We start from the raw sequence: 23,182 nt of genomic DNA on the forward strand, positions 1-23,182 counted from the left end.
TGACCATTAAATAACCCCAGACCAGGATTTTGACCTAAAAGAATGGCCATCCTATTACCATGTTGATCCTGGATTGTATGGCATCTGAAGGCAAGACCAGTATTTCCAATTAGACTGTTCTAGCATACAAATAAGTATAAAATTTGGGCCTATTATTCTTTAATTAGAACACATAGCTATGTGGTATGGGTTCAGATTTTTAAAGTGTTATGAGGGACAGTTTCAAACCACAAATGGAGAAAAACCTCCAGTTGTGTGCTAAACAAGTAAATAAGCTTCTTGGTGAATTTCACTGGGATGAGCCTATCCAGGCACTTTATAGATTTCTCATTACTACAAAGTCTGCGAAGTAGGTGGTACTCCACTTGAATACCCAAGACCACCAAGGCTTCTAGAACATACCTAAATGGTAGATTTAGTATTTGTACTCCACAGGCTGTCCTGTGTTCTGCTTTGTGAAACAGTGATTCAGTTTTGGGGGAAGATTCTTCCCTTCTGGAAAAAAGGAATGCTTTTTTTTTTTTCTGTCTGTTGTCTCCCTGCCCCAACCAGTTGAGAATTACTGGTGTAGGAGACCAGTGTTGGTTCATGATGGGAGTGTCCATTTTCACCTATTGACCAGGAGAACATTGAGGCCTGCTATAAAATAGCTTGTATCCATAGAGATTCATCATGAGCCATTCATTCTGACAGTAAGTAGGTAAAATTAGTTTTATCTTGACATCAGTTTTAGTCCCTGACAGTAAGAATTCCTGCTTTTCATTTCTAGCTTTGCCAAGTAATTTGCTCCGTTGATCCATAGTTCTCAATAGTGTTAAGATTTGCATTCTAAGCTTCTGATCTGTCTTAAAGCCTCCTTTCCTGTTCATCATGAAAGACCAAATAAAGGTTAAAAAAAAAAACAAACCACCTAGCAAATGGTCCCATTTAAGGGCGAAATATGCCAGAAATAACTGAAAACTACCAGACAAGAGTGGTATAACCCAGGGAGAAAACTGTTTGTATTTATGGTAAAACATTGGTAGGAACTCAGACCTATAAAGTGATCAGTCAGGATAGAATATACAGAGTAATGGGTGTGTAAGTATGGGTGTGGATAAGAGATAGTGTTTTGAAGATGAGACACTGAATTCATTTAGCTGAAGAGTTTAAAGGATTGCTAAATTCTGCAGTAGGTACAGGTTTTGGGCAGTTTGATTTGTGTCCTAAGTCTTTTTAATTAAGCTTTCTGAATCAAACGATTAGGAAAGTTAGGCATAGAAGGGCCTGGGGTCTTCAAAAGAGTAGTTTGCCTGAGTCTTTTAGTACATAATTCTCTTTTAATGAGCAAATAGTCTTTTATTCAGGGATCCTTGTGGTGGCCCCTGAGCCCTTGGTGCAGTAGTGATACTGATAGCGAACATTCATCTGTTCAGCACATAATTATGTTCCAGGTACTGTGGCAAGCATGTTATATGCACTAATTCACAAAGAGCTCTGTGAGACCTTGTTACTACTTTTATCCCTATTGTACACATAAGGAAAGTAGATCCGTTCCCCATCTGATATTGCTGGCTTTGATTTTTTTTTTTTTTTTTTAACCCCCTTCCAAATTGGTTATTCAAGGCAAACCACTGGTACTTACTGATTAGGCAGTTTGGGGTATTAATTGAACACTCCATTTACTTGTGTTCTAATTACCTGGACTCCTCTAGATAACTGGCTTGGCAGACCTGAGAGGAGGAGAGGGAGGGAGACATTCCAGATAGCATTAGCCTTGAGTTTCAGAGTTACGGTGCATGTTCATAACGGTATTGGGAGTGGGGCAGATTTGGGTCAGGCCTAATTTTTTTTTTCAGGATGCTTGAGATGGTACGATTCTTAGACCTTGCCCTACTCCTGGGGAAGCAGGTTTCTCCCAGAAGGCCTGTGGGCCTGCATCATCCCCTCACCACAGTGGCACTTTGCTCACAGGCTCTGCCTCTTATTTCACATAGTTGCTTGAGGTCTTCTGAGACTATTAGGGTGCTACCTCTTTGCTTGTAAGTGTGGCCAGGATCTGGGAATCCATAGATCTACAGCACATCTGTACTAGTAAATAAAAATCAGATTGTGTATTAAGAGAGGCCCTTTAAAGTTTTGAAACCATTGATATAGGAGGTTGTTCTAATCCTGAACCTGGCATGAGGCCTTCTTTCCAGTTTGCTGTCTTCTATACCCAGTGCCCCACCACATTGGGCCGCTTCTGATAATGCCCTTCTGTTCTCTGTGTGCTTCACACCTTCTTCCTATCTTTACTTTCAGGCACATTGTCTTCTTCTGAGCTCCCTTGGCTGAGAGGACAATATAGGATTACAGCCAACTGTAGCTTATGTCGTAACTGTTAACAACACGACCAGATCTTAGTTCCCTTTCCAGACTTCAGAAATCTCTTTTTGGTTGGATCTCTAATCTGCCTCCCCTTTGGGTGCTCACTGTACATAGCAGGCAATTGGTTAAAGTTTATTAGGCAGTGAATGAGGGAGGCATGTAGCTTTAAGATCTACAGATTGATTGTAAATGCTTGCATCTTAGCCTTTGTGATGTTGCCTTAGTGAGGTTGAGAATCATCTTAGAAATCTACAGTTGTGAACAGGGCCTTGTGTCTATGGGTTTAGCTGTTCTCAATGGTGGCTTCTGGAAGGTTTGGGAAAATGACCCAGGGAATATGCAGGACTGTGCGTTCTGGTCATCCTCACAGCTTCCAACGGATACAGTCTTTTCAAGAGCTTGAGAATGAATGATATGGGATTCAAGTTCGTCCCTTTAAGACCATCCTATAGAGTTGATAAATTCTGTGCTTCTGCTCCTTCTCCTGCTTACCTGAACATTAATAGGCACCCAGCTTTTTAGAATTTTGTTTTGAAGTGACCAGCTATAAGATCCTAGGTGCTAGTTTCCTTACTTGGTCTGCTTTTTGCTGATTTTCCCCAAGATCATTGGGAATCCTAGAGCTGGTGACTCTGTCAGCCATTATATCATTGCTTACTATGTCAGGCATCACATGTGGTGAGAGAGGGAGGGAGACTGAAGAGTGAAGAGATTTCTGTCTGGGACACCTAGCAGATGGTGGTGTTATCTACTGAGATACCACATAAACCATTCCTTTTGGATGGTGTTTGTATACTCTTGGTGCTTATTGTATCTTCTGTAGTTGTATCTTCAGGTGTAAAAATAGCAGCTACCATATACCAGGCTCCATGCTAAGTGCTTTAGATATCTCATCAAAAGGTTGGTAGGTACTCTTCCCATTTCAGAAATAGGGCAACTGAGGCACAGAGGTTAAGTAACTGACAATAAATGGCAGAACCAAACTCTTTAATGAGATACAATTCACATAAGTATAAAATTCAGTAATTTTTAGTGTACAGTTTTGTGATTTATCACCCTAATCTAATTTTAGAGTATCTTCATTATCTCATTATCATAAACCTTGTACCCATTAGCCACCATCCCCAAACCTTCTTCCCTGTCCACCCTGAGATGAAGACAACTCATCTCCTATAGATTTGTCTGTTTGGGACATTTCATATTAATGGGCTAATAATAGGTGGTCTTCTGTGACTGACTTCTTTCACTTAGCATAGTGTACTTGAGGTTTATCCATGTTGTAGCATGTATCAATATTTCCTTTTTTTAATGTTTATTTTTGACAGCGAGAATGAGTGCAAAAGGGGCAGAGAGGGGGAGACAGAGGATCCGAAGTGCCTCTGAACTGACAGGGGAGAGCTCTGTGAGGGGCTTGAACTCACTAATAGTGAGATCATGACCTGAGCTGAAGTCAGATGCTTAACCGAGTGAGCCATCCAGGCGCCCCAGTCCTTCATTTTTTTAATTGCCAAATAGTATATAGATCAGCCTCCAAGATTTGAATCTCATATTTCTGGTTCTGAAACTCCTGCTGCTGCCACACCATGCTAATTCCTATACATGTCCTATTAGGTTAGAAAGTTCTGGGGCAATATCTTGTATTTAGGTGTTTTGTTGTTTTACCCCTCTTTTAGTTCTCTCAAGATACCTCGCTCATAATAGGACTCCTCAGGTATTTTAGTATATAGGTAAGAAATTCAAGTCCTTGTTACTTTATCTAACTCACAGTGTTGGATTTAGGAGTAAGGGAGTGTAGAAAAACCTAAGTATCTTTTCTGGTGTCTAGGAGGAAAACCTAAATATCTTTTTTCTGTGTGCAGGAAGAAGAAGCTGGAAGGATAAAAGATTGTTGGGACAACCAGGAAGCACCCGCACTCTCCACGTGTAGCAATGCCAATATCTTTCGAAGGATAAATGCCATATTGGATAATTCTGTGGATTTCAGTAGAGTCTGCACTACACCCATAAACCGAGGAATTCATGATCATTTGCCAGGTGACTTAGATTTGAAAATTTAGTGTGTGTATGTATGTATGAAAACCTACACTAGGCATGTATGTAGAGCTGTCTGTTTCTAGGAAGCTTTCTTGTGAAGCTTGTAAAGAATGACCTTGAATCTCTGGTGACACTTGCCCCTTTTTGTAGCTTACTTTGTGGATTGGGTTCACTTCTGAGTGAAGACTGGCTTTGATTTATAACGTACAAGTCTATTTTATGACACGTAAAAAGATAAAAAAGGATAGGTCAAAGGTATCAGGACTATTTATATATAGAATTATAATAGTCATATATGTAATTAGATTTTCTGGTAGCCACATTTAAAAGGTTTTTTTTTTTTTTTTGAAAAGTGACATTAATATTTACCTAGCCTAACAAAATATGTGAGTATGTAATCAGTGTAAAAACTGTTAATGAGATATCCTATTTTGTTAGTACTAAGACTTCAGTATATATTTCACATTTACTACACTGCTCAGTTCGAACTAGCTGCATCCCAAATGCTTGGTGGCCACATGATTAGTGGCTGCTGTATTGGACAGTGCATTTCTTGAATAATTGCTTTTATACATGAATGTGGGTCAGCAATCATTGAGATTGTTTTTAATCTTATTTTTGAGAGAGAGAGAGAGTGCAGGTAGGGGAGGGGCAGAGAGAGAGAGGGAGACACAGAATCTGAAGCAGGCTCCAGCTTCCAGGCTCCGAGCTGTCAGCACAGAGCCCAGAGTGGGGCTGGAACTCACAAAAAGTGAGTTCATGATCTGAGCCGAAGTCAGATGCTCAATCGACTGAGCCACCCAGGTGCCCAGCAAGCATTGAGTTTTCATGATATTTAGGATATTCCATAGGATAGTGGAGGGGAGAGGGCAGCATCCCCTGAAGGTGGTATTTCACAAGGAGACTCGGATGTCCTGACAGTGCTGTGTCATAAGCATTTGTGGAAGTTGCAACATGTTGATGGAGTGTTTGTTGTTGGGGTTATTTTAGTTGAAAGTTGAACATATTTTTAATTCTTTAAGTGGATCTTGAAGAAATTTGGCAATAGTGGGATTTGCAGAATAAGAACTGGCAATTTCTGCTCTTTCATTATAAATTCTTTGATTTACTTCCTAAGTTGACGTTGGAAATCATTCCCATAAAGATGCAGGCGTATATGAACATAAAGTAGCTAAATGTCTGAAGGAGAGATGTCCTCACAAAGGAGACTGACCTGTGGTAACTATAGAATTTATTTCTAGTACATTGTTCTAACTGGAGGGCAAATGGGAGAAGGACATAGGAGGAACTAGGAATGCTGGTATGTCTGGTCTCTTCAAACTTCCAATAAAGTACATGTGTATTTTCTATTAATTGGTGTACATCATGAGCTAATAACAACCCTTACTCTCCTTTAGCTTATGTCAATTTAAAAACTCAGAAAATCTCGATTCAACGTATGTGTTGTTTTTCTTCTTTGAGAAGATTTCATGAATTATATTTCAATATGAATGACCCTCAACAATGGCTTAAATTTCACTGGGTTGCCTCAGACATGCTGGGAACTTAGGCATACCTCAGAGAAATTGTGGGTTGGGTTCCAGACTGCCACAGCAAACCGATACTGCAATGAAGTGAGCCAAAGGAATTTTTTGGTTTCCTAGTGAATATGGAAGTTATATTTATGCCATTCTGTAGTCTGTGATGTGTGCAATAGCATTATATATGTAAAAAAAATTGTTCATACTTTAAAAATACTTAATTGCTAAAAAAAAAAGGCTAACCATCATCTGAACTTTGAGTGGGTCATAGTCTTTATGCTGGAGGAGGGTCTTGCCTTGAGGTCTATGGCTGCTGACTGTTCACAGTGGTGGTTGTGGAAGGTGGGGTGGCTGTGGCAGCTTCTGAAAATAATATTGCCCTTCTTTTAGGAAGGATTCGGTTCCATTTTATGATGAGAAAACGAAGTCTCATCTAGGTTAGAGGACTTGGGCAAGGCTACCTACTAAGTGGCTAATCTCAGGCTTAAATCAAAGTCTGCTGTCACTGTGTTGTTTGGTCACTTTCTGACACTCAGCTCCCACAAACAGCACATCTTCAGGTGCATGCAGGTTTATGCCCAGGTTTTGACTCCTGTGTCTGGTGTGGTCTTGGTTTTATTGGGGCTCCAACGGATGCTGTGACTGCTGCAGCTCAGATTTCTCTTGAGCCAGGCACGCCATAGATGGAGTCCTGGCCTTAGAGCCTAGATCATGCTGTTCTAACATTGGGATGATTGGTTGTGCAGCTAAGCAGACACTGGTATTTCATTCTGAGATGTGCACAGGTTCCGGGGATGAAGACATGGACATCTTTGGGAGACCTCCTTCAGCTACCACATCAAGGAAAGCAGATGAACCCAACCTTGAATCTGTAGCTCAGGTCCCTCCCTCCAAACTCTGTCTTTAGATTCCTACTACTTAGATTACTAAACACTTGGTCCCACTTCCACAGTTAGCCAAATTCACCAGAAATTCAACAAATAGTTAAGGAATGCGTACTTCATGCCAGTCACTGTTGTTAGGCTTCAGGGAGTCCTGACTTGACGTGGTATTCTCAGAACCTGCTCGCCCATCATGGATAATGGGAGAAACTCAATAGAGAAATAAGTAAAATCATTGCAAGTTTTAGTAAGTACTATGAAGTAATGATGTTTTGAGTGACATGGTCAGGCAAGAACTCTCTGGGGAGGTATGTTTAAAACGGAGTACTAAAGAAGGAGAAGAAGCTAGATCTTGTAAAGAGTGTGGGGAAAACATTTCAGACAGAAAAGGTTGGACTAAGGCTTCTTAGAGAGCTTGGCATGTTTTAGGCACAGAATGGGGGAGTAGGGAAGGGGGAGTGCCCACACCATGGCTGCAGGGGTGTTGGGCTAGATGGGGTGGATGTTGTGGGCGTTGCAAAGTCCCCGGATGTTCTTGTGAGAGTTGTCAGAGGTCCATGACCAGTGACATTAAGGAACTGATTTGTCCTCCAAGATCTGATTACCAATTTCTCCTGACAAGATGGAGAACAAAATGGAAGTCAGACCTCTAAGTGGGCTGCCATCCCATGACAGGAAAGGGAGGATCGACTCACCATCGTCTTTGCACTCAGGAAGGGTTCCTGGCATTGCTCCTCTGTTTGCCACTGCAGCTTCTTTACAACTCAGCCTCAAAGATAACTTCTTAGCTTTTAGAAATCATCACGCTCCTTGACTCAGTATGTCAAGATCTGAGAATCTCTCCTACAGAGTAGTAATCAGTACAAATAAGGATTTATGTAAACGGATACTTAGAGCATCGTTACAGTGGTGAAAATTTGAAAAAGCTTAAGTGTCTCCCAAGAGGGAAATATTTATACTGTATATTCAAGCGATGGAATGTCATGTAGTTAATAGAATAATACCTTTTGAGAATAATCTTTTTACATGTTTAGCTACATAAAAATCTTTGTAATGTAATATGTGAAGATAAAGTATTAATACATATGTATGCATATACATACATACACATTCTTAGTTTTTCCTGAGACCTGTAAAATTCTCAAAAACGTTTACAGTGGGGGAAAAAAATTGGAGTCCATCCTCTTTTTTTTTTTTTTTTTTTATAAGTATGTTTTATTTCTTTTTTTTTTAATTTAAAAAAAATTTTTTTTCAACGTTTTTTATTTATTTTTGGGACAGAGAGAGACAGAGCATGAACGGGGGAGGGGCAGAGAGAGAGGGAGACACAGAATCGGAAACAGGCTCCAGGCTCCGAGCCATCAGCCCAGAGCCTGGTGCGGGGCTCGAACTCACGGAGTGCGAGATCGTGACCTGGCTGAAGTCGGACGCTCAACCGACTGCGCCACCCAGGCGCCCCTGGAGTCCATCCTCTCAAACCCTGCCTCTGCCTTCTTATCAACTGAGTATAGGTAATATTCTAAATCCTTTGTTGTCATTTCAGCAGTCTTCCCAGTATCTCCACTTTCTGTGCTCATCCATAAGAAGTAACCCCCCGTCTGTTACAGTTTGATCGTGAGATTTCATCAATTGAGTCCCATCTTCAGGCTCCATTTCTAATTCTTTTTCTCTTGCTGTTTCTACCACATCTGCAGTGACTTCCTCTCCTGAAGTCTTGAACCCCTCAAAGTCATCCATGAGGGTTGGGGTCAGTTTCTTCCAAACTCCTATTTATGTTGGTATTCTGACCTCTTCCCATGAATCATGAATGTTTTTATTGGCATCCAGAATGGTGAATCCTTTCCAGAAGGTTTTCAGTTTACTTGCCCAGATCCATCAGAGGAATCCCTATCTATGGCAGCTATAGCCTTACAAAATATTTCTTAAATAGTAAGACTTGAAAGTTGAAATTACTTCTAGATCCATGGGCTGCAGAATGGATGTTGTGTCAGCAGGTGTGTAAACAACATCGATCTCATTGTACATCTCTGTCAAAGCTCTTGGGTGACTAGGTGCATTGTCAATGAACAGTAATAGTTTGAAAGAAATCCTTTTTTTCTGAGCAGTAGGTCTCAACAATATTTGGGTTTGCAATATTTAGTGTACCACATTGTAAACAGAAGTACTGTCTGGACTTTGTTGTTCCCTTGACAGAGTCCAGGCAGAGTAGGTTGAGCATAATTCTTAAAGGCCCTAGGGTTTTCAGAATGGCGCATGAGCACAGGCTTCGACTTAAAGCCAGCAGCTGCATTAGCCCCTACCAACGGAGTCAACCTGTCCTTTGAAGCCAAGCACTGACTTCTCCTCTCACGCTGTGGAAGTCCTAGATGGCATCTTCTTCTGATTTAGGCTGTTTCATGTGCCCTGAAAACCTTCATTAATTATCTCAGACCTTGTGGGTAACTTACCGCTTTATTTTGCGGTTTTATGGTATAAAAATGGTGTCTTTCCTTAAACCTCATGAACCAATCTCTGTTAGCTTCATATTTGTCTTCTGCAGCTTCCTCCCCTCTCTGTCTTCACAGAAGTGAAGATAGTAAGGGCCTTGCTCTGGATTAGGCTTTGGCCTCTGGGAAGGTTGTGGCTGGTTTGATCTTCTCTGCAGACCATTAAGACTTTCTTCGTATCAGCAGTTAGGCTGTTTGTCTTAGGTGTTTGTTGACAAGTAGCACTTTTAATGTCCTCCAAGAACTTACCTTTTGCATTTACAACTTGCCTGTTTGGGACAAGAAGCCTAGCTTTTGGCTTATCTCTGCTTTCAACACACCTTCCTCACTGAGCTTAACCATTTTTAGCTTTTGATTTAAAGTGAGAGACGTGTGACTCTTCCTTTCCCTTGGATCCCTAGAAGCCACTGTAGGGTTATCAGTTGGCCTTATTTTGACACTGTTGTGCCTCAGGGACTAGGGAGGCCAAAAAAGAGGGGGAGAGCAGGGGAACAGCCAATTGGTGGAACAGTGTGAACACATAACATTTATCGGTTAAGTTTGTCATTGGTTAAGTGGGCGCAGTTTGTGGCACCCCAAAGCAATTACAGTGGTAACGTCAAAGGTCACAGGTCACTGTAACAATTGCAGTAATCATGAAAAGTTTGAAATATTGCAAGAACTACCAAAATGTGACTCAGAGACACAAAGTGAGCAAATACTGGTGGAGAAATGGCAGCGATAGACTTGCTAAACGTGGGGTGGCCATAAATCTTCAGTTTCTGAAAATGCAATAAAATATCTGGAGTACCTGAAAAGTGCAATAAAATAAGGTATACTTGTATTTGCCATTTTCCATGTATTACATTTGCAGTGTGTCCATATTGACATTTTAAAGTCAAATCAGTGGGTTTTAATTACTGTATAGTAGTAGCATTTTACATAAATGTTATTTATCTGATCCTCTGTTGGAAAATGATTTTTGCTGTTAAAAACAGTATTTTGGTGAACATCTTGTTTGTATCTCCTTATGTGCATATAACAAGAATTTCTTTAGCATATGAACCTAGAAGTGAATTGCAGAGTAATGAGTATATAACTGTCTTCAAAGTGGTTTTTATCAGTTTACAATCCTGCCAGATTTTCATGAGAGTTGTCCTCTACATCTTTGTAGACCCCAGGTATTGTGATACTGCAAAGTTCAGTCAGTCTGGGGGCACCTGGATGGCTCTGCTGGTTAAGTGTCTGACTCTTTTTTTTCAACGTTTTTTTTTTTGTTTTGTTTTGTTTTGTTTTTTTTTATTTATTTTTGGGACAGAGAGAGACAGAGCATGAACGGGGGAGGGGCAGAGAGAGAGGGAGACACAGAATCGGAAACAGGCTCCAGGCTCCGAGCCATCGGCCCAGAGCCTGACGCGGGGCTCGAACTCACGGACCGCGAGATCGTGACCTGGCTGAAGTCGGACGCTTAACCGACTGCGCCACCCAGGTGCCCCAAGTGTCTGACTCTTGATGTCAGCTCAGGTCATGATCTCCTGGTTTATGAGATTGAGCCCCAAGTCAGACTTTGTGCTGACAGTATGGAGCCTGCGTGGGATTTTCTCTCTCCCTCTCTCAGATCTGCCCCTTCCCCACTGACGTGCACACACTCTGAAAATAACTAAGCATTTGAAAAATTTTTCAGTCTTGGTGTAAAGCCTACTTAACTTTTTGTCTCTACTGTGAAAAATTTTCTACGGTTAAAAGAATACATGAGGCATATATGGTCTGGCATCATCCAAGGAAAGATCCCTAGAACTGGGCCCCAGGGGTCTTTTCTTTTATCCTGTTCTGTCTGGTGTGTTTCTTGAGATTCCATTATATAATTAAAGTCACTGGCTTAGATGAAATCATGCAGGAAATGCTGTTCTGCTACATAGCTGAACTGTTAAGCAGGATACTAAATTGAATATTCCCTGCCTAGAAAAATCCTTGTCTTGTTCAAGAATGGCTTGGTTATCACCTCTGAAAACTTTTTCTCACATTCTCCTGCCTCTGTTACCGGTAGCGAGATCATTCTTGGCTATTTCAGATTGTTCATTGACCTGTGTGGTGGTCTAAATGTATTCTCAAAACAGAGTAGATAAGAAGAAGCCTATTCAATTTGCCCCTTTCATTATAAACCTACACAAAAAATGCAGGCTCTGGATGCAGATTAACTTGAAAACAGATCCTGGATGTGCAACTTGACCTAATTTTAGCTAATTCTCTGAGATTAAGTTGCCCTAACTATAACACAGGAGTAGTAACAGTACCTGTCTATAGGATTTGGGGAAGGTTGAATAAGACATGTATCTTGAATATGTAGAATAGTGCCTGAAACTGCACTTACTTGTTATGTGATGGTACTGATTGTGATGGTGTGGATATATAAAGAACACAGTTGTGTGAGAGCATTGCTGGGGTCATGATTTTTGAAGTTGAATTCCTGGTTTCTGGTTTAGACTACAAAGGACTGGGTCTTAAATATCCTTGGGTTCCTAATCCTCAGTACTGCGTCTGGCACATGGTGGGGGTCGTTGTACAATTGCTCGATGAATACATTCTCACAAACTGGGTACCGAAACTGAAAGAGGCCCTAATTTTAAGTTCAAATAAGTTCTCTCCCCCACATTCTCTCCCCCACATTCCCTACCTATTAATGTCTAGGATATTTCTTTGTTGTAAAAGAAAATTTACCATCATAACCATTTTTCTAGTGCACAGTTCAGTGACATGATGTACATGCACGTTCTTGTGCAGCCATTATCCGTATAATTCTTCATCCTGTAAGGCTGAAACTCTGTACCCACTGAACAGTAACTCCCCATTCTTCCCTCATTGCCACCCCCTGGCACTTGGCGTTACACCTTATGTCTTTAAGATTTTGACTGTTCTAACTAGAACATGTAAATAGAATCCTACAGTATTTGTCATTTGTGACTAATTATGTCACTTAGCCATGAAGGTTCATCCACGTTGTAGCATTTGTCAGGATTTCTAAGTGAATAATATTCCATTATGTTGTATACATTACATTTTGCTTGTGCCTCGTACATTGGTGGATACTTGGTTGCTTCCACATTTTGGCAGTTGTGAATATTGTTGTTATAAACATGAATGTACAAATCTCTTCAAGACTGTGCTTTCTGTTCTTTCAGGTATATGCCAAGAGGTGTAATTGCTGGAGCACATGGTGGTTCTGTTTTTAATTTGAGGAACCACCATATTGTTTTCCACAGTAACTGTACTGTTTATATTCCCACCAAGAGTGCACAAGGGCTCCAGTTTCTCCACATCCTCACAAACACTTGTTTTCTGTTTTTTTGTTTTTTACAGTAGCTATCCTCATGAGTATTAGGTCTGGTATCTTATTTAGTTTTGATTTGCATTTCCCTAATGATCAGTGATATTTAGCATCTTTCCATGTGTTTACTTGCTATTTGTATATCTTCTTTGGAGAAACATCTATTCCACTCCTTTGTACGTTTTATTCATTAGGAAGGTAAATAGTTTTTTTTTTTTTAATATAATTTATTGTCAAGTTAGCTAACATACAGTGTACATAGTGTGCCCTTGGTACATTTTTAAATCAAGTTGTTGGTTTTTTGTTCTTGTTGCTAAATTTTAGGAGTTTTCTATATGTTGTAGATATTAATCCTTTATCAGATAGATAACTTTTGGGAATATTTTCTCCTATTCTGTGGGTTGTCTTTGTACTCTGGAGTGTGCCTTTTGATGTACAAAACTGTAAAATTTTCATGAAATCTGGGGCGTGTGGGGGTAGCTCAGCTTGAGTGTCCAACTCTTGATTTTGGCTCAGGTCATGATCTAACAGTTCATGGAATTGAGCCCTGAGTCAGGCTCTACGTTGACTGTGCGGGGCCTGTTTGGGATTCTCTCTCTCCTTTCTCTGCCCTTACCCCCCTCGTGCACATGCACATGTGCTTTTTCTCTCTCTCTCAAAATAAATAAACTTTGAAAAAAATTGAAAAATTTTCATAAAACCTAATTTGTCTTTTCATTTTAGAGAGAGTGAGCAAGGGAGAGGGGGGAATTTTAAGCAGGCTCCATGCTTAGTGTGGAGCCCAATGTGGGGCTTGATCCCATGACCCTGGGATCATGACCTGAGCAGAAATCAAGAGTCAGATGCTCAACCAACTGAGCCACCCAGGTGCCCCTAATTTGCCTATTTTTTTTTTTTTTTTGCCTGTTACTTGTGCCTTTTATTTCATATCCAAGAAATCATTGCTACATGCAGTTTCATAAAGCTTTTTGTCCTGTGTTTTCTTCTAAGGTCTTAAATTTAGGTCCTTGATTTATTTTGAGTTAATATTTATAAACGGTCTTAGCTAAACATCCAACTTTATTTGCGGGTGCATATCCAGTTTTCCCAGCACCATACCATCCTTTCCCCATTGAGTAGTCTTGGCACCCTTCTCAAGAATCATTTGACCATCTATGTAAGGATTTATTTCTGGGCTTTCTAGTCTGTTAGTTTATAGGTCTGTATGTATGCCAATACCACACTGTTTTGGTTACTATAACTTTGTAGTAGGATTTGAAATCGGGAAGTGTGAATCTTCCAACTTTGTTATTTTTCTTCAAGAAAAATAACTTGTTTTTCAGGGTCACTTGAGATTCCATATGAATTTTAGGATGCCTTTTTCCATATGTATTTTGAATTTTTTTTTTTCAACATTTTTTTATTTATTTTTGGGACAGAGAGAGACAGAGCATGAACGGGGGAGGGGCAGAGAGAGAGGGAGACACAGAATCGGAAACAGGCTCCAGGCTCCGAGCCATCAGCCCAGAGCCTGACGCGGGGCTCGAACTCACGGACCGCGAGATCGTGACCTGGCTGAAGTCGGACGCTTAACCGACTGTGCCACCCAGGCGCCCCTTTTTCCATATGTATTTTGGACAATAGCCCTTTATCAGACACGATTTACAAATATTCTCTCATTTGGTAGGTTACCTTTTCATTTTGTTGGTTAGATGGTTTTTAGTAATGTAATCCCACATGTTTATTTTTGCTTTGGTTCCTTAGCTTTTAGTGTCAAGGGTTTTCTACTTTTGCAGCAATGTCACTGGGATGTTTAATAGGCATTGCATGGAATCCATAGATTGCTTTGGGTAGTATTGACATTTTAATAACATTAAGTCCTCCAGTCCATGAACATTTTTTTTATGTCCTCTTTAATTTATTTCATCAGTGTTTGTTCATTTTCATTGTGTAAGTCATTGACTTCCTTAAGTCAGTTCCTAAGTAATTTATTCATTTTGATGCTATTGTGGATGGAATTGTTCTTGTAATTTCCTCTTCAGATTGCTCATCGTGATAGAAGTGCATCTGGTGTGTATGTGTGTGTGTTGACTTTGTTGCCTGATACTTCACTTTTAATTTCATTTATTCTAATAGGAATTTTTTTATGGACTCCTTTAGGGGTTTCAGCATACATTCATCTACAAACAGGGATAATTATACTTGTTCCTTTCCACTTTGGATGCCTTTTATTTTTCTTGATTAAATACTCTGGCTAGAACTTCCATTATATTGAATAGAAGTGGTAAAAGGTGGGTATCCTTGGTGTTTTTGTTTGGTTTTTTTCCTGATCTTAGGGGAAAAGCTTTTAGTGTCCCCTCATTGAGTATTATGTTTGCTGTGGGTTTTTCATATAATGCTTTTATTATGTGAAAGTTAGTTTCTTCTTATTATTTTGGTGACTGATTTTTATCATGAAAGGTGTTGAATCTTCTCACATGCTTTCTCTGCATCAATTGAAATCATCATGTGGTTTTTTTTTTTCCTTCATTTTGTTGATGTGGCATATAAATTTTTTGTATGTTGAACCATCCTTGGATTCCATGAACAGATCCTATTTGGCCACAATGTATAATCATTTCAGTGCACTACCTGAATTCTGTTTGCTAGTATTTTGTTGAGTATTCTTGTCCAACTTTTGTTTTTGATCAGTGTTCATAAAGAATGTTGGTCTGTAGTTTGCTTGTACTGTCTTTGGTATCAAGATTATACTGCTTTCATAGAATGAGTTGAGAAGTATTCTCTCCTCTTCAGTTTTTTGGGAAAGTTTGAGAAGGGCTGGTATTAGGTCTTCAAATGTTTGGTAGAGTTTACCAGTGAAGCCATCAGATCCAGGGTTTTTCTTTGTTGGGAGATTTTTAGTTTTGATTCAATCTCCTTACTAGTCCTATGTCTATTCAGATTGTATATTTGTGATTTAGTCTCAGTAGGTTTTGTGTTTCTTGGAGTTTGCCCATTTCATCTAGGTTATTTATTTTTTTTGGTGTATGGTTATTCATATTCTTACAATCCTTTTTATTTTTGTGGAGTGCATAGTATTGTCCCCACATGTTGCTGATTTTAGTAATTTGAATCTGTTTTAATTTAGTTCATTTAACTAAAGATTTGTCAATGTTGTTGATCTTTTCAAAGAACCAGCTTTTAGTTTTACTCACTTTTTTTCCTTTTGTTCTTTATGTTATCTCTACCCTTCTTTCCCTCATCTGCTTGCTTTGGGCTTAGTTTGTTCTTTTGGTTCTTACCTTGTAAAAAAGTTAGGTTGTTGATTTGAGATCTTGATTTTTTTTTTTTTTAACATTTATTCATTTTTGAGAGAGAGTGAGAGAGGGAGGGAGGAAGGGGCAGAGAGAGAGGGAGACACAGAATCCAAAGCAGGTTCCAGGCTCTGAGCTGTCAGCACAGAACCTGACATGAGGCTCAAACTCCCGGATCGTGAGATCATGACCTGAGCTGAAGTCAGACAACTGAGCCACTCAGGTGCCCCTGAGATCTTGTTTTTTGGTAAGAGTGTTCATAGCTATAAATTTTTCTTTCTGTACCACCTTTTCTGTGCCCCACAGTTCTAGTATGTTGTGCTTTCATTTTCCTTTGTCTCTTATTATCTCCTAATTTGCCTTGTGATTTCATTTTTGATCATTGGTTTTCATTTTTTTTTATTAAAAAAAAATTTTTTTTAACGTTTATTTATTTTTGAGACAGAGAGAGACAGAGCATGAACGGGGGAGGGGCAGAGAGAGAGGGAGATGCAGAATCGGAAGCAGGCTCCAGGCTCTGAGCCATCAGCCCAGAGCCCGACGCGGGGCTTGAACTCACAGACCGCGAGATCGTGACCTGAGCCGAAGTCAGACGCTTAACCGACTGAGCCACCCAGGCACCCCGATCATTGGTTTTTAAAAAAAAGTTTCATTTCCAGTTATGTGAATTTTCCAGTTTTCCTTTGTTGCTGATTCCTAGCACCATCTTGTTGTGTTGTTTTTAATCTTTTGAAATCTGTTGAGACTTAATTTGTGGTTTAACATATGGTCTATCCAAGAAAATGTCCTATGTACACTTGAGGAGAATGTGTATTCATTGTTCTTGGCTAGAATGTCTGTATATGTCTGTCAGATAATTGGTCTATTATGCTAAGTCTTGTATTTCATTGTATAAGTAGCTTCTTTCTGGTTGTTCTATCCATTATTGTGAGTATGGTATTAAAGTCTTGAACTCTTGTAGGACTCTGTCCTCAGTTCTGTCAGTTTTTGCTTCACATATTTTGATGGTCTGTCATTAGGTATGTAAACATTTATAATTTTTCTATCTTAATTTATTGAACCTTTTATTTACATATAACATTCTGATCTCTTATAACCTTTTTGGGTTTAAATCTCTTTTGCCAGGTATTAGTAGAACCACCCTGCTCTCTTTTGGGTACTATTTGCATGGAATATATTTTTTTCTATCATTTCACTTTCAGTCTGTGTTTGGATCTCGAGTGAGTCTTTTGTGGACATCGTATAGGTGGGTCACGTGTTTTTATTCATTTTGCCAGTCTCTTTTGACTGGAGAGTTTAATCCATTTATGTATCTTTTTTAAATGTTTTTAAATGTTTATTTTTGAGAGCTAGAGACAGCGCGCAAGTGGGGGAGGGGAAGAGAGAGAGACAGGGAGCCAGAATCCCAAGCAGGCTTCATGCGGTCAGCTCAGAGTCCTACGTGGGGCTCGAACTCAGGAACCGTGAGATCATGACTTGAGCCAGAATCAAGAGTCGGACGCTCAACTGACTGAATCACCCAGGTGCCCCATGATCCATTTACATTTAATTAATTATAAGGAGGGACTTCTGCATTGTGCTGTTTTTGTCCTGTGTGCCTTACAGCTTTTTTTGCCTCTCATTTCCTGCATTAATGTCTTCTTTTGTGTTTAGTTGATTTTCCTTTTTTTGTAGTGAAATATTTAAATCCCTTTTTTGTTTCCTTTTGTGTGCATCATATAGCCTTTTTTTCTTTGTGGTTACTACTGGGGGGGGCTTACATTTGACAACATAAAGTTATAATCCTCTACCTTGGATTTATACCAACTTAATTTCAATAACATACAGAACCTCTGCTCCTTTACAAGTCTGTACTCCTCCCTTCCAGTTGTTGTAGTGACAAGGTTTATATCTTTACGTAGAATGCAAGATGACAGTAATACTAGCTTTTACATTAATAGTGTAATTTCTTTAAATGCAGTAGCCTTTGAAATCATGTAGGAAACAAAGCACATTTACAAACCATTATTAAAATGATTCCTGCTTTTTTATTTTAAACTGCAGCATAGTTAACATACAGTGTTGTATTAGTTTCAGGTGTACAATGTAGTGATTCGCCAATTTCATACATTACTTAGTAATCGTCATGATAAGTGTAGTGTTAATCTCCTTTATGTTTGACCCATTTTCCCACCCAACTCTCATCAGGCAACCACCAGTATATTCTTTGTATTTAAGTCTGTTTTCTTGTTAGTCTTTGTCTTTTTTTAATTTTTTTCATTGTCTCTTACATGCCATATGAGTGAAATCATATGTATTTGTCTTTCTCTGACTGACTTCTTTTATTTAGCATTATATCCTCTAGCTCCATCCATGTTGCAAATGGCAAGATTTTGTTCTTTTTTATGGCCAGATAATATTCCATCAAAATGATACCTGATTTTGTAATTGCCCACATTACCCTTGTGGAGATGTTCATATCTCTGTGTAGCTTCAGGTAACTGTTTAGTGTTCTTTGATTTCACTGTGCAGAACACCCTTGAGCATTTTACAGGTCCTACCTAATGGCCGTGAACTTCCTTAGCTTTCATTTGTCTGGAAATGTCCTAATGTCTCCCTCACTTTTTCAGGACAATGTTAGTGGATACAGGATTCTTAGTTGGCTTTTTTTTTTTTTTTTTTTCCCTTAAGCACTTTGAACTTACTGGCCCACAGTTTGCTGGCCTCAAAAGTTTTTGATGAGACTGTCTTATGGTCTTCCTAAGGATCCTTGAATGTGATAAATGGCTTCTCTCTGCTGCTTTCAAGATTCTCTTTGTCTTTTGAAAGTATGATTATAATGGACCTTGGTGTGGGTCTCTGAGTTCATCTGACTTGGGGTTTTTTTGTGCTGCTGCAGGGTTCATATTCATTTTCATATTTCAGAAATTTTCAGCCATTATTTCTTCACATAATCTCTGCCCCTTTTTGTCTGCTCTCCGGGAGCTGCCATGATGCATATGTTAGTCTTTCAGCTGGTGTCCCACATCCGTCCCTGAGGAGCTGTTCTCTGAAATCTTTTTTCTTTCTTGGGCATCGATAATTCCCATTGCACTCTTAAAGTTCACTGATTCTTTCTTCTGCCTGCTTGAATCTGCCTTTGAATCCCTCTAGTAAAATTTTCATTTCAGGTACTACATTTTTCAGTTCCAGAATTTTCTTTTTAGTTTCTTTGTAGGTTTTCTGTCTCTTCATTGACATTTCCATTTTGTTCACCCATTGTTTTCTTGACTTAAATCCACCTCTTCCTTTGATTTCTTGATCATCTTTAAAACCACTGTTTTAAAGTCTCTGTGTAGCATATATACCAGGGTCTTTTCAGGGACAGTTTTGTTGATTTCTTTTTTTCCCTTTGAATAGGCCATACTTGTTTCTTTGTATGCCTTTTGATTTGTTTGTTGAAAACTGGATAATAATGTGGTAACTCTGGAAACCCTTTCCCAGCATTTTCTGGATTTTGTTGTTGTTGGTGTTGATGTTTTTGCTGGGCTAAAAAAAAAATGTTCTTTTTTGTTTTGTTTTGGTTGATGTACACGGTTTCTGTGTTGAGGATCAGCCTGAGACATGTTTATACTTGGACATCTTCTCAGGTCTTTCCTGGGCGGTTACCTGGGCATGTGCAGTCAATTTATAATTTTCTCCATATGGGGCACCCAGGTGGCTCAGTCCGTTAAGCGTCTGACTTCAGCACAGGTCATGGTCCTCGGCCCAGGTCATGGTCCTCGGCCCAGGTCATGGTCCTCGGCCCAGGTCATGGTCCTCGGCCCAGGTCATGGTCCTCGGCCCAGGTCATGGTCCTCGGCCCAGGTCATGGTCCTCGGCCCAGGTCATGGTCCTCGGCCCAGGTCATGGTCCTCGGCCCAGGTCATGGTCCTCGGCCCAGGTCATGGTCCTCGGCCCAGGTCATGGTCCTCGGCCCAGGTCATGGTCCTCGGCCCAGGTCATGGTCCTCGGCCCAGGTCATGGTCTTGCAGTTTGTGGGTTTGAGCTCTGCATTGGGCTCTGTGCGGACAGCTCAGAGCCTGGAGGATGCTTTGGATTCGGTGTCTCCCTCTCTTTCTCTCTGCCCCTACCCTGCACGCTCACACTCTCTCTCTGTAAATAATAAACATTAAAAAAACTATAATTTTCTCCATATATGTGATTGTCTTAGCATGTCCTAGCCAGTGTCTGACTCCTGTAGGGGGAAAATGGAAAATGAAAGGGGGAAGTGGTACCTGCCCTCTAGGGGAGGTACAACAATAATGGTTAACTTTCTGTGTGTGCATCTCTGTGATCAGAAGTAATAATCAGTGATCAGAGCACACATCCCCAATATTTGGAAGATTGGGTCCTTTTTGCTTGCCTTAACTCCCCTGTAGTAGGATTCTTGCATAGAGAGTGGTGACCTTGAGGCTTTTTTTTTTTTTCCTTCCAGGAAACAACTTTATTCCTTCTGGCACCACCACTCAGTTGGGTTTGTACCCAAAGAACTGAGCCCCGAACACCACGTGGCATGGTTCTTTATATATTTTTTACTTCTTGGTCTGCCATGTATGGTAACACACAAACATGCAGTCTGATTAAGTAGTCTCGTTACAAGGTCATGAGGGATGTTGTCACATGCACAGATAGCCAGGTTGCGTTGAAGTTTTTTTTTTTTTCTTACCTTAGGGAGGGGACCCTACCACACCCCAGACCCTCTGCAGACTGCTTTAGGAACGGATGCACAGCTGGTGGCTGGGCTTGAGGGATGGGTAGCTGCTAGCTGCTCCGCCTGGAGGTGAAATTGACAAAAATTCATGCAGTTTACTCTCAAGTTTTCTCCTGGAATTTGCAAGCTTGCAGCAGACTCCAGAGTTCTGAAATAGTTACATCCCACAGATTATGCCAGTGTAATTTCTGGTGCTTTCTACACCTCCACTGTTCCAGGATCCTCCTAGTATCTAGGGTTTTAGTTTTGTACGTTTACATGTCATCACTTACTTGAACTTTATTGGTTTCTTAGATTACTGGTTTTTTTTTTGTTTGTTTGTTTGTTTTTGTTTTTGGACTAGTTGGCTTGACTTTTCAAATCACTAAGCATAGCATACATGTACAGCAAGTTACTAAACCTGTAGTTTTACTCTGATAAATTATACAGTAACCCCCCACATTACCATTACCTAGGTCAAGAAGAATTCTTTACCTCAATACTCCAGAAGTTCCCCATGTTTTCTTCAATAATCCTAGCTCTGTTTCTCCAGATATGACCATTGTCTTCCTATGATTTTCTCTGTAATATTTCATCCTTATGTATATATCCTTAAAAAGTATTTACATTTTGAACTTTATTCCATACCGTATTTTTTCCAGCCTTATTTATGAAATTCATCCATGTTGTGTGCAAGTATAGTTAAAATTGATGGATCTGTATTATATCATAAAATACCTCATTATCAATTCTAATGTTCAGCATTTGAATGGTTTGTAGTTTTTGGCTGTTAAACAGTGGTGAAAATCTCTAATATCTAGGAATGAGTATCTCCAAAATTAATAACTAATGCCCAGCCTTTCCCAAAGAGGTTGTACCAGTTTACTTTGCCACCAGCAGAGTATATCAGTGCCAGCTGCTTTATGTCCTAACCAACTATCGGTACTGTCACTCTTCCATGGAGCTGTTCTTATGGAGTGTAGTGATACCTTGTATGGTTTTATTTTTTGTATCTTCCTGATTTCACTGAGGTTCAGCATTTTCAGATCTTTATTGGCCATTTTGAATATTATTATGTAATGTGCTTGTGCAGGTTTTTGTGCCTTTTTTTCAGTTGGGAGAAACAGATTTGTAGGCATTACTTATTACGGAGTAGAGCCCTTTGATCTGTGCATTGCTAATACTTTTTTTTTTTTTTTTTTTTTAGTTTTCTAGCTTTGTCTTTTGACGAACATAAGTTCTTGATTTTTAAGATTGTTCCAATTTATTGAGCTGTTTTTTTTTTTTTTACCGTGAGCATTTTCATGCCATAGTTAAGAAACCATTATCTTTTTTTTTTTTTTTTAATTTTTTTAACGTTTATTTATTTTTGAGACAGAGACAGAGCATGAACAGGGGAGGGGCAGAGAGAGAGGGAGACACAGAGTCTGAAACAGGCTCCAGGCTCTGAGCTGTCAGCACAGAGCGCGACGCGGGGCTCGAACTCACGGACCGCGAGATCGTGACCTGAGCCAAAGTTGGCCGCTTAGCCGACTGAGCCACCCAGGCGCCCCACCATTATCTTTTTTTTAGGGAATGATGATACTATGTTTGAGAAGTTTTCTTTTTTTTTTTTTTTTTTGATAATTTCATAAATGGAATTAAATTCTAATTGTTAATACATAGAAAGAATAGCTTTTTGTATATCAGTAATGTATTCTATGACCTTGCTGAATTTACTGACGGTAACTTCTAAAGTGTCCTGTAGATTTTCTGTATAGACAGTTGTATGCAAATTATGAATGTTTTGTTCTTCTTTTCCAGTCCTTCTACTTTATTCTTCATAATTTATTTCATTGGGTTTTTTGTAATGTTTATTTTTGAGAGAGAGTGCAAGCGGGGGAGGGACAGAGAGAGAGGGAGACAGAATCTGATGCAGGCTCCAGGCTCTGAGCTGTCAGCACGGAGCCTGATGCGGTGCTTGAACTCACAAACTGCGAGATCATGACCTGAGCTGAAGTCTGACCCTCAACTGACTGAGCCACCCAGGCACCCTTTCAAATGGTTTAGATTACACGGTAGAGCGTTGAATAGAAATGATAATACAAGCATATGTGTCCTATTTCTAGTTTTGTGGAAGAGGTTATAGGAATGGAAGTCTTCGGCATTTCGTTGTTTTAGCTGAAAGTTTTGAGATATTCTTTATCTGATTAAGGAAATTCTTTTCAGAGTTGGCAGAGAATGTGTTTAAAAAATTGTTTTTAATGTTTATTTTTGAGAGAGAAGGAGAGTGAGAGTAGAGGAGGGGCAGAGAGGGAGGAAGACAGGATTTGAAGCAGGCTCTGTGCTGACAGCAGCAAACCCAATGTGGGGCTCGAACTGTTTAACTGTGAGATCATGACCTGAGCTGAAGTCAGGTGCTTAACTGAGCAACCCAGGTGCTCTGTGTTCTTCTTTTTCTTCTTCTTCTTTTTTTTTAAATCATGAATGGGTCCTAAATTATTATAATTTTTTTCTGTATCCATTTGACTTTTCGCATTTATTGTATAAACATGGGGGATAACATTCAGGAAAGAATACCAAAGTAAAATCAACTTGGCATTCCCAGCATAAACCCATTTTGGTCATAGTATATTTAGTATATAAATAAAATTTAGTTTGCTGGAT

General features: G+C 39.7%; 1 protein-coding gene across 10 annotated transcripts in view; it reads left to right on the top strand.

Annotated features, from left to right (window-relative positions):
* The window catches only part of CPEB1 (cytoplasmic polyadenylation element binding protein 1), a 92,500-nt gene that overhangs the window by 12,187 nt on the left and 57,131 nt on the right, over positions 1-23,182 (top strand). For 9 of the 10 annotated variants that reach the window (XM_058736454.1, XM_058736458.1, XM_058736450.1 and 6 more), the window contains exon 2: positions 4,209-4,383. The exons of the other annotated variant lie outside the window; for it this stretch is intronic. In XM_058736454.1, the coding sequence (XP_058592437.1) occupies positions 4,209-4,383 (175 nt within the window). The remainder of the gene's footprint in view (positions 1-4,208; positions 4,384-23,182) is intronic. 10 annotated transcript variants of the gene reach the window in all.

The sequence above is a fragment of the Neofelis nebulosa genome, chromosome 7, assembly GCF_028018385.1.
Source record: "Neofelis nebulosa isolate mNeoNeb1 chromosome 7, mNeoNeb1.pri, whole genome shotgun sequence".
In the NCBI taxonomy this organism is placed as follows: Eukaryota; Metazoa; Chordata; class Mammalia; order Carnivora; family Felidae; genus Neofelis; species Neofelis nebulosa.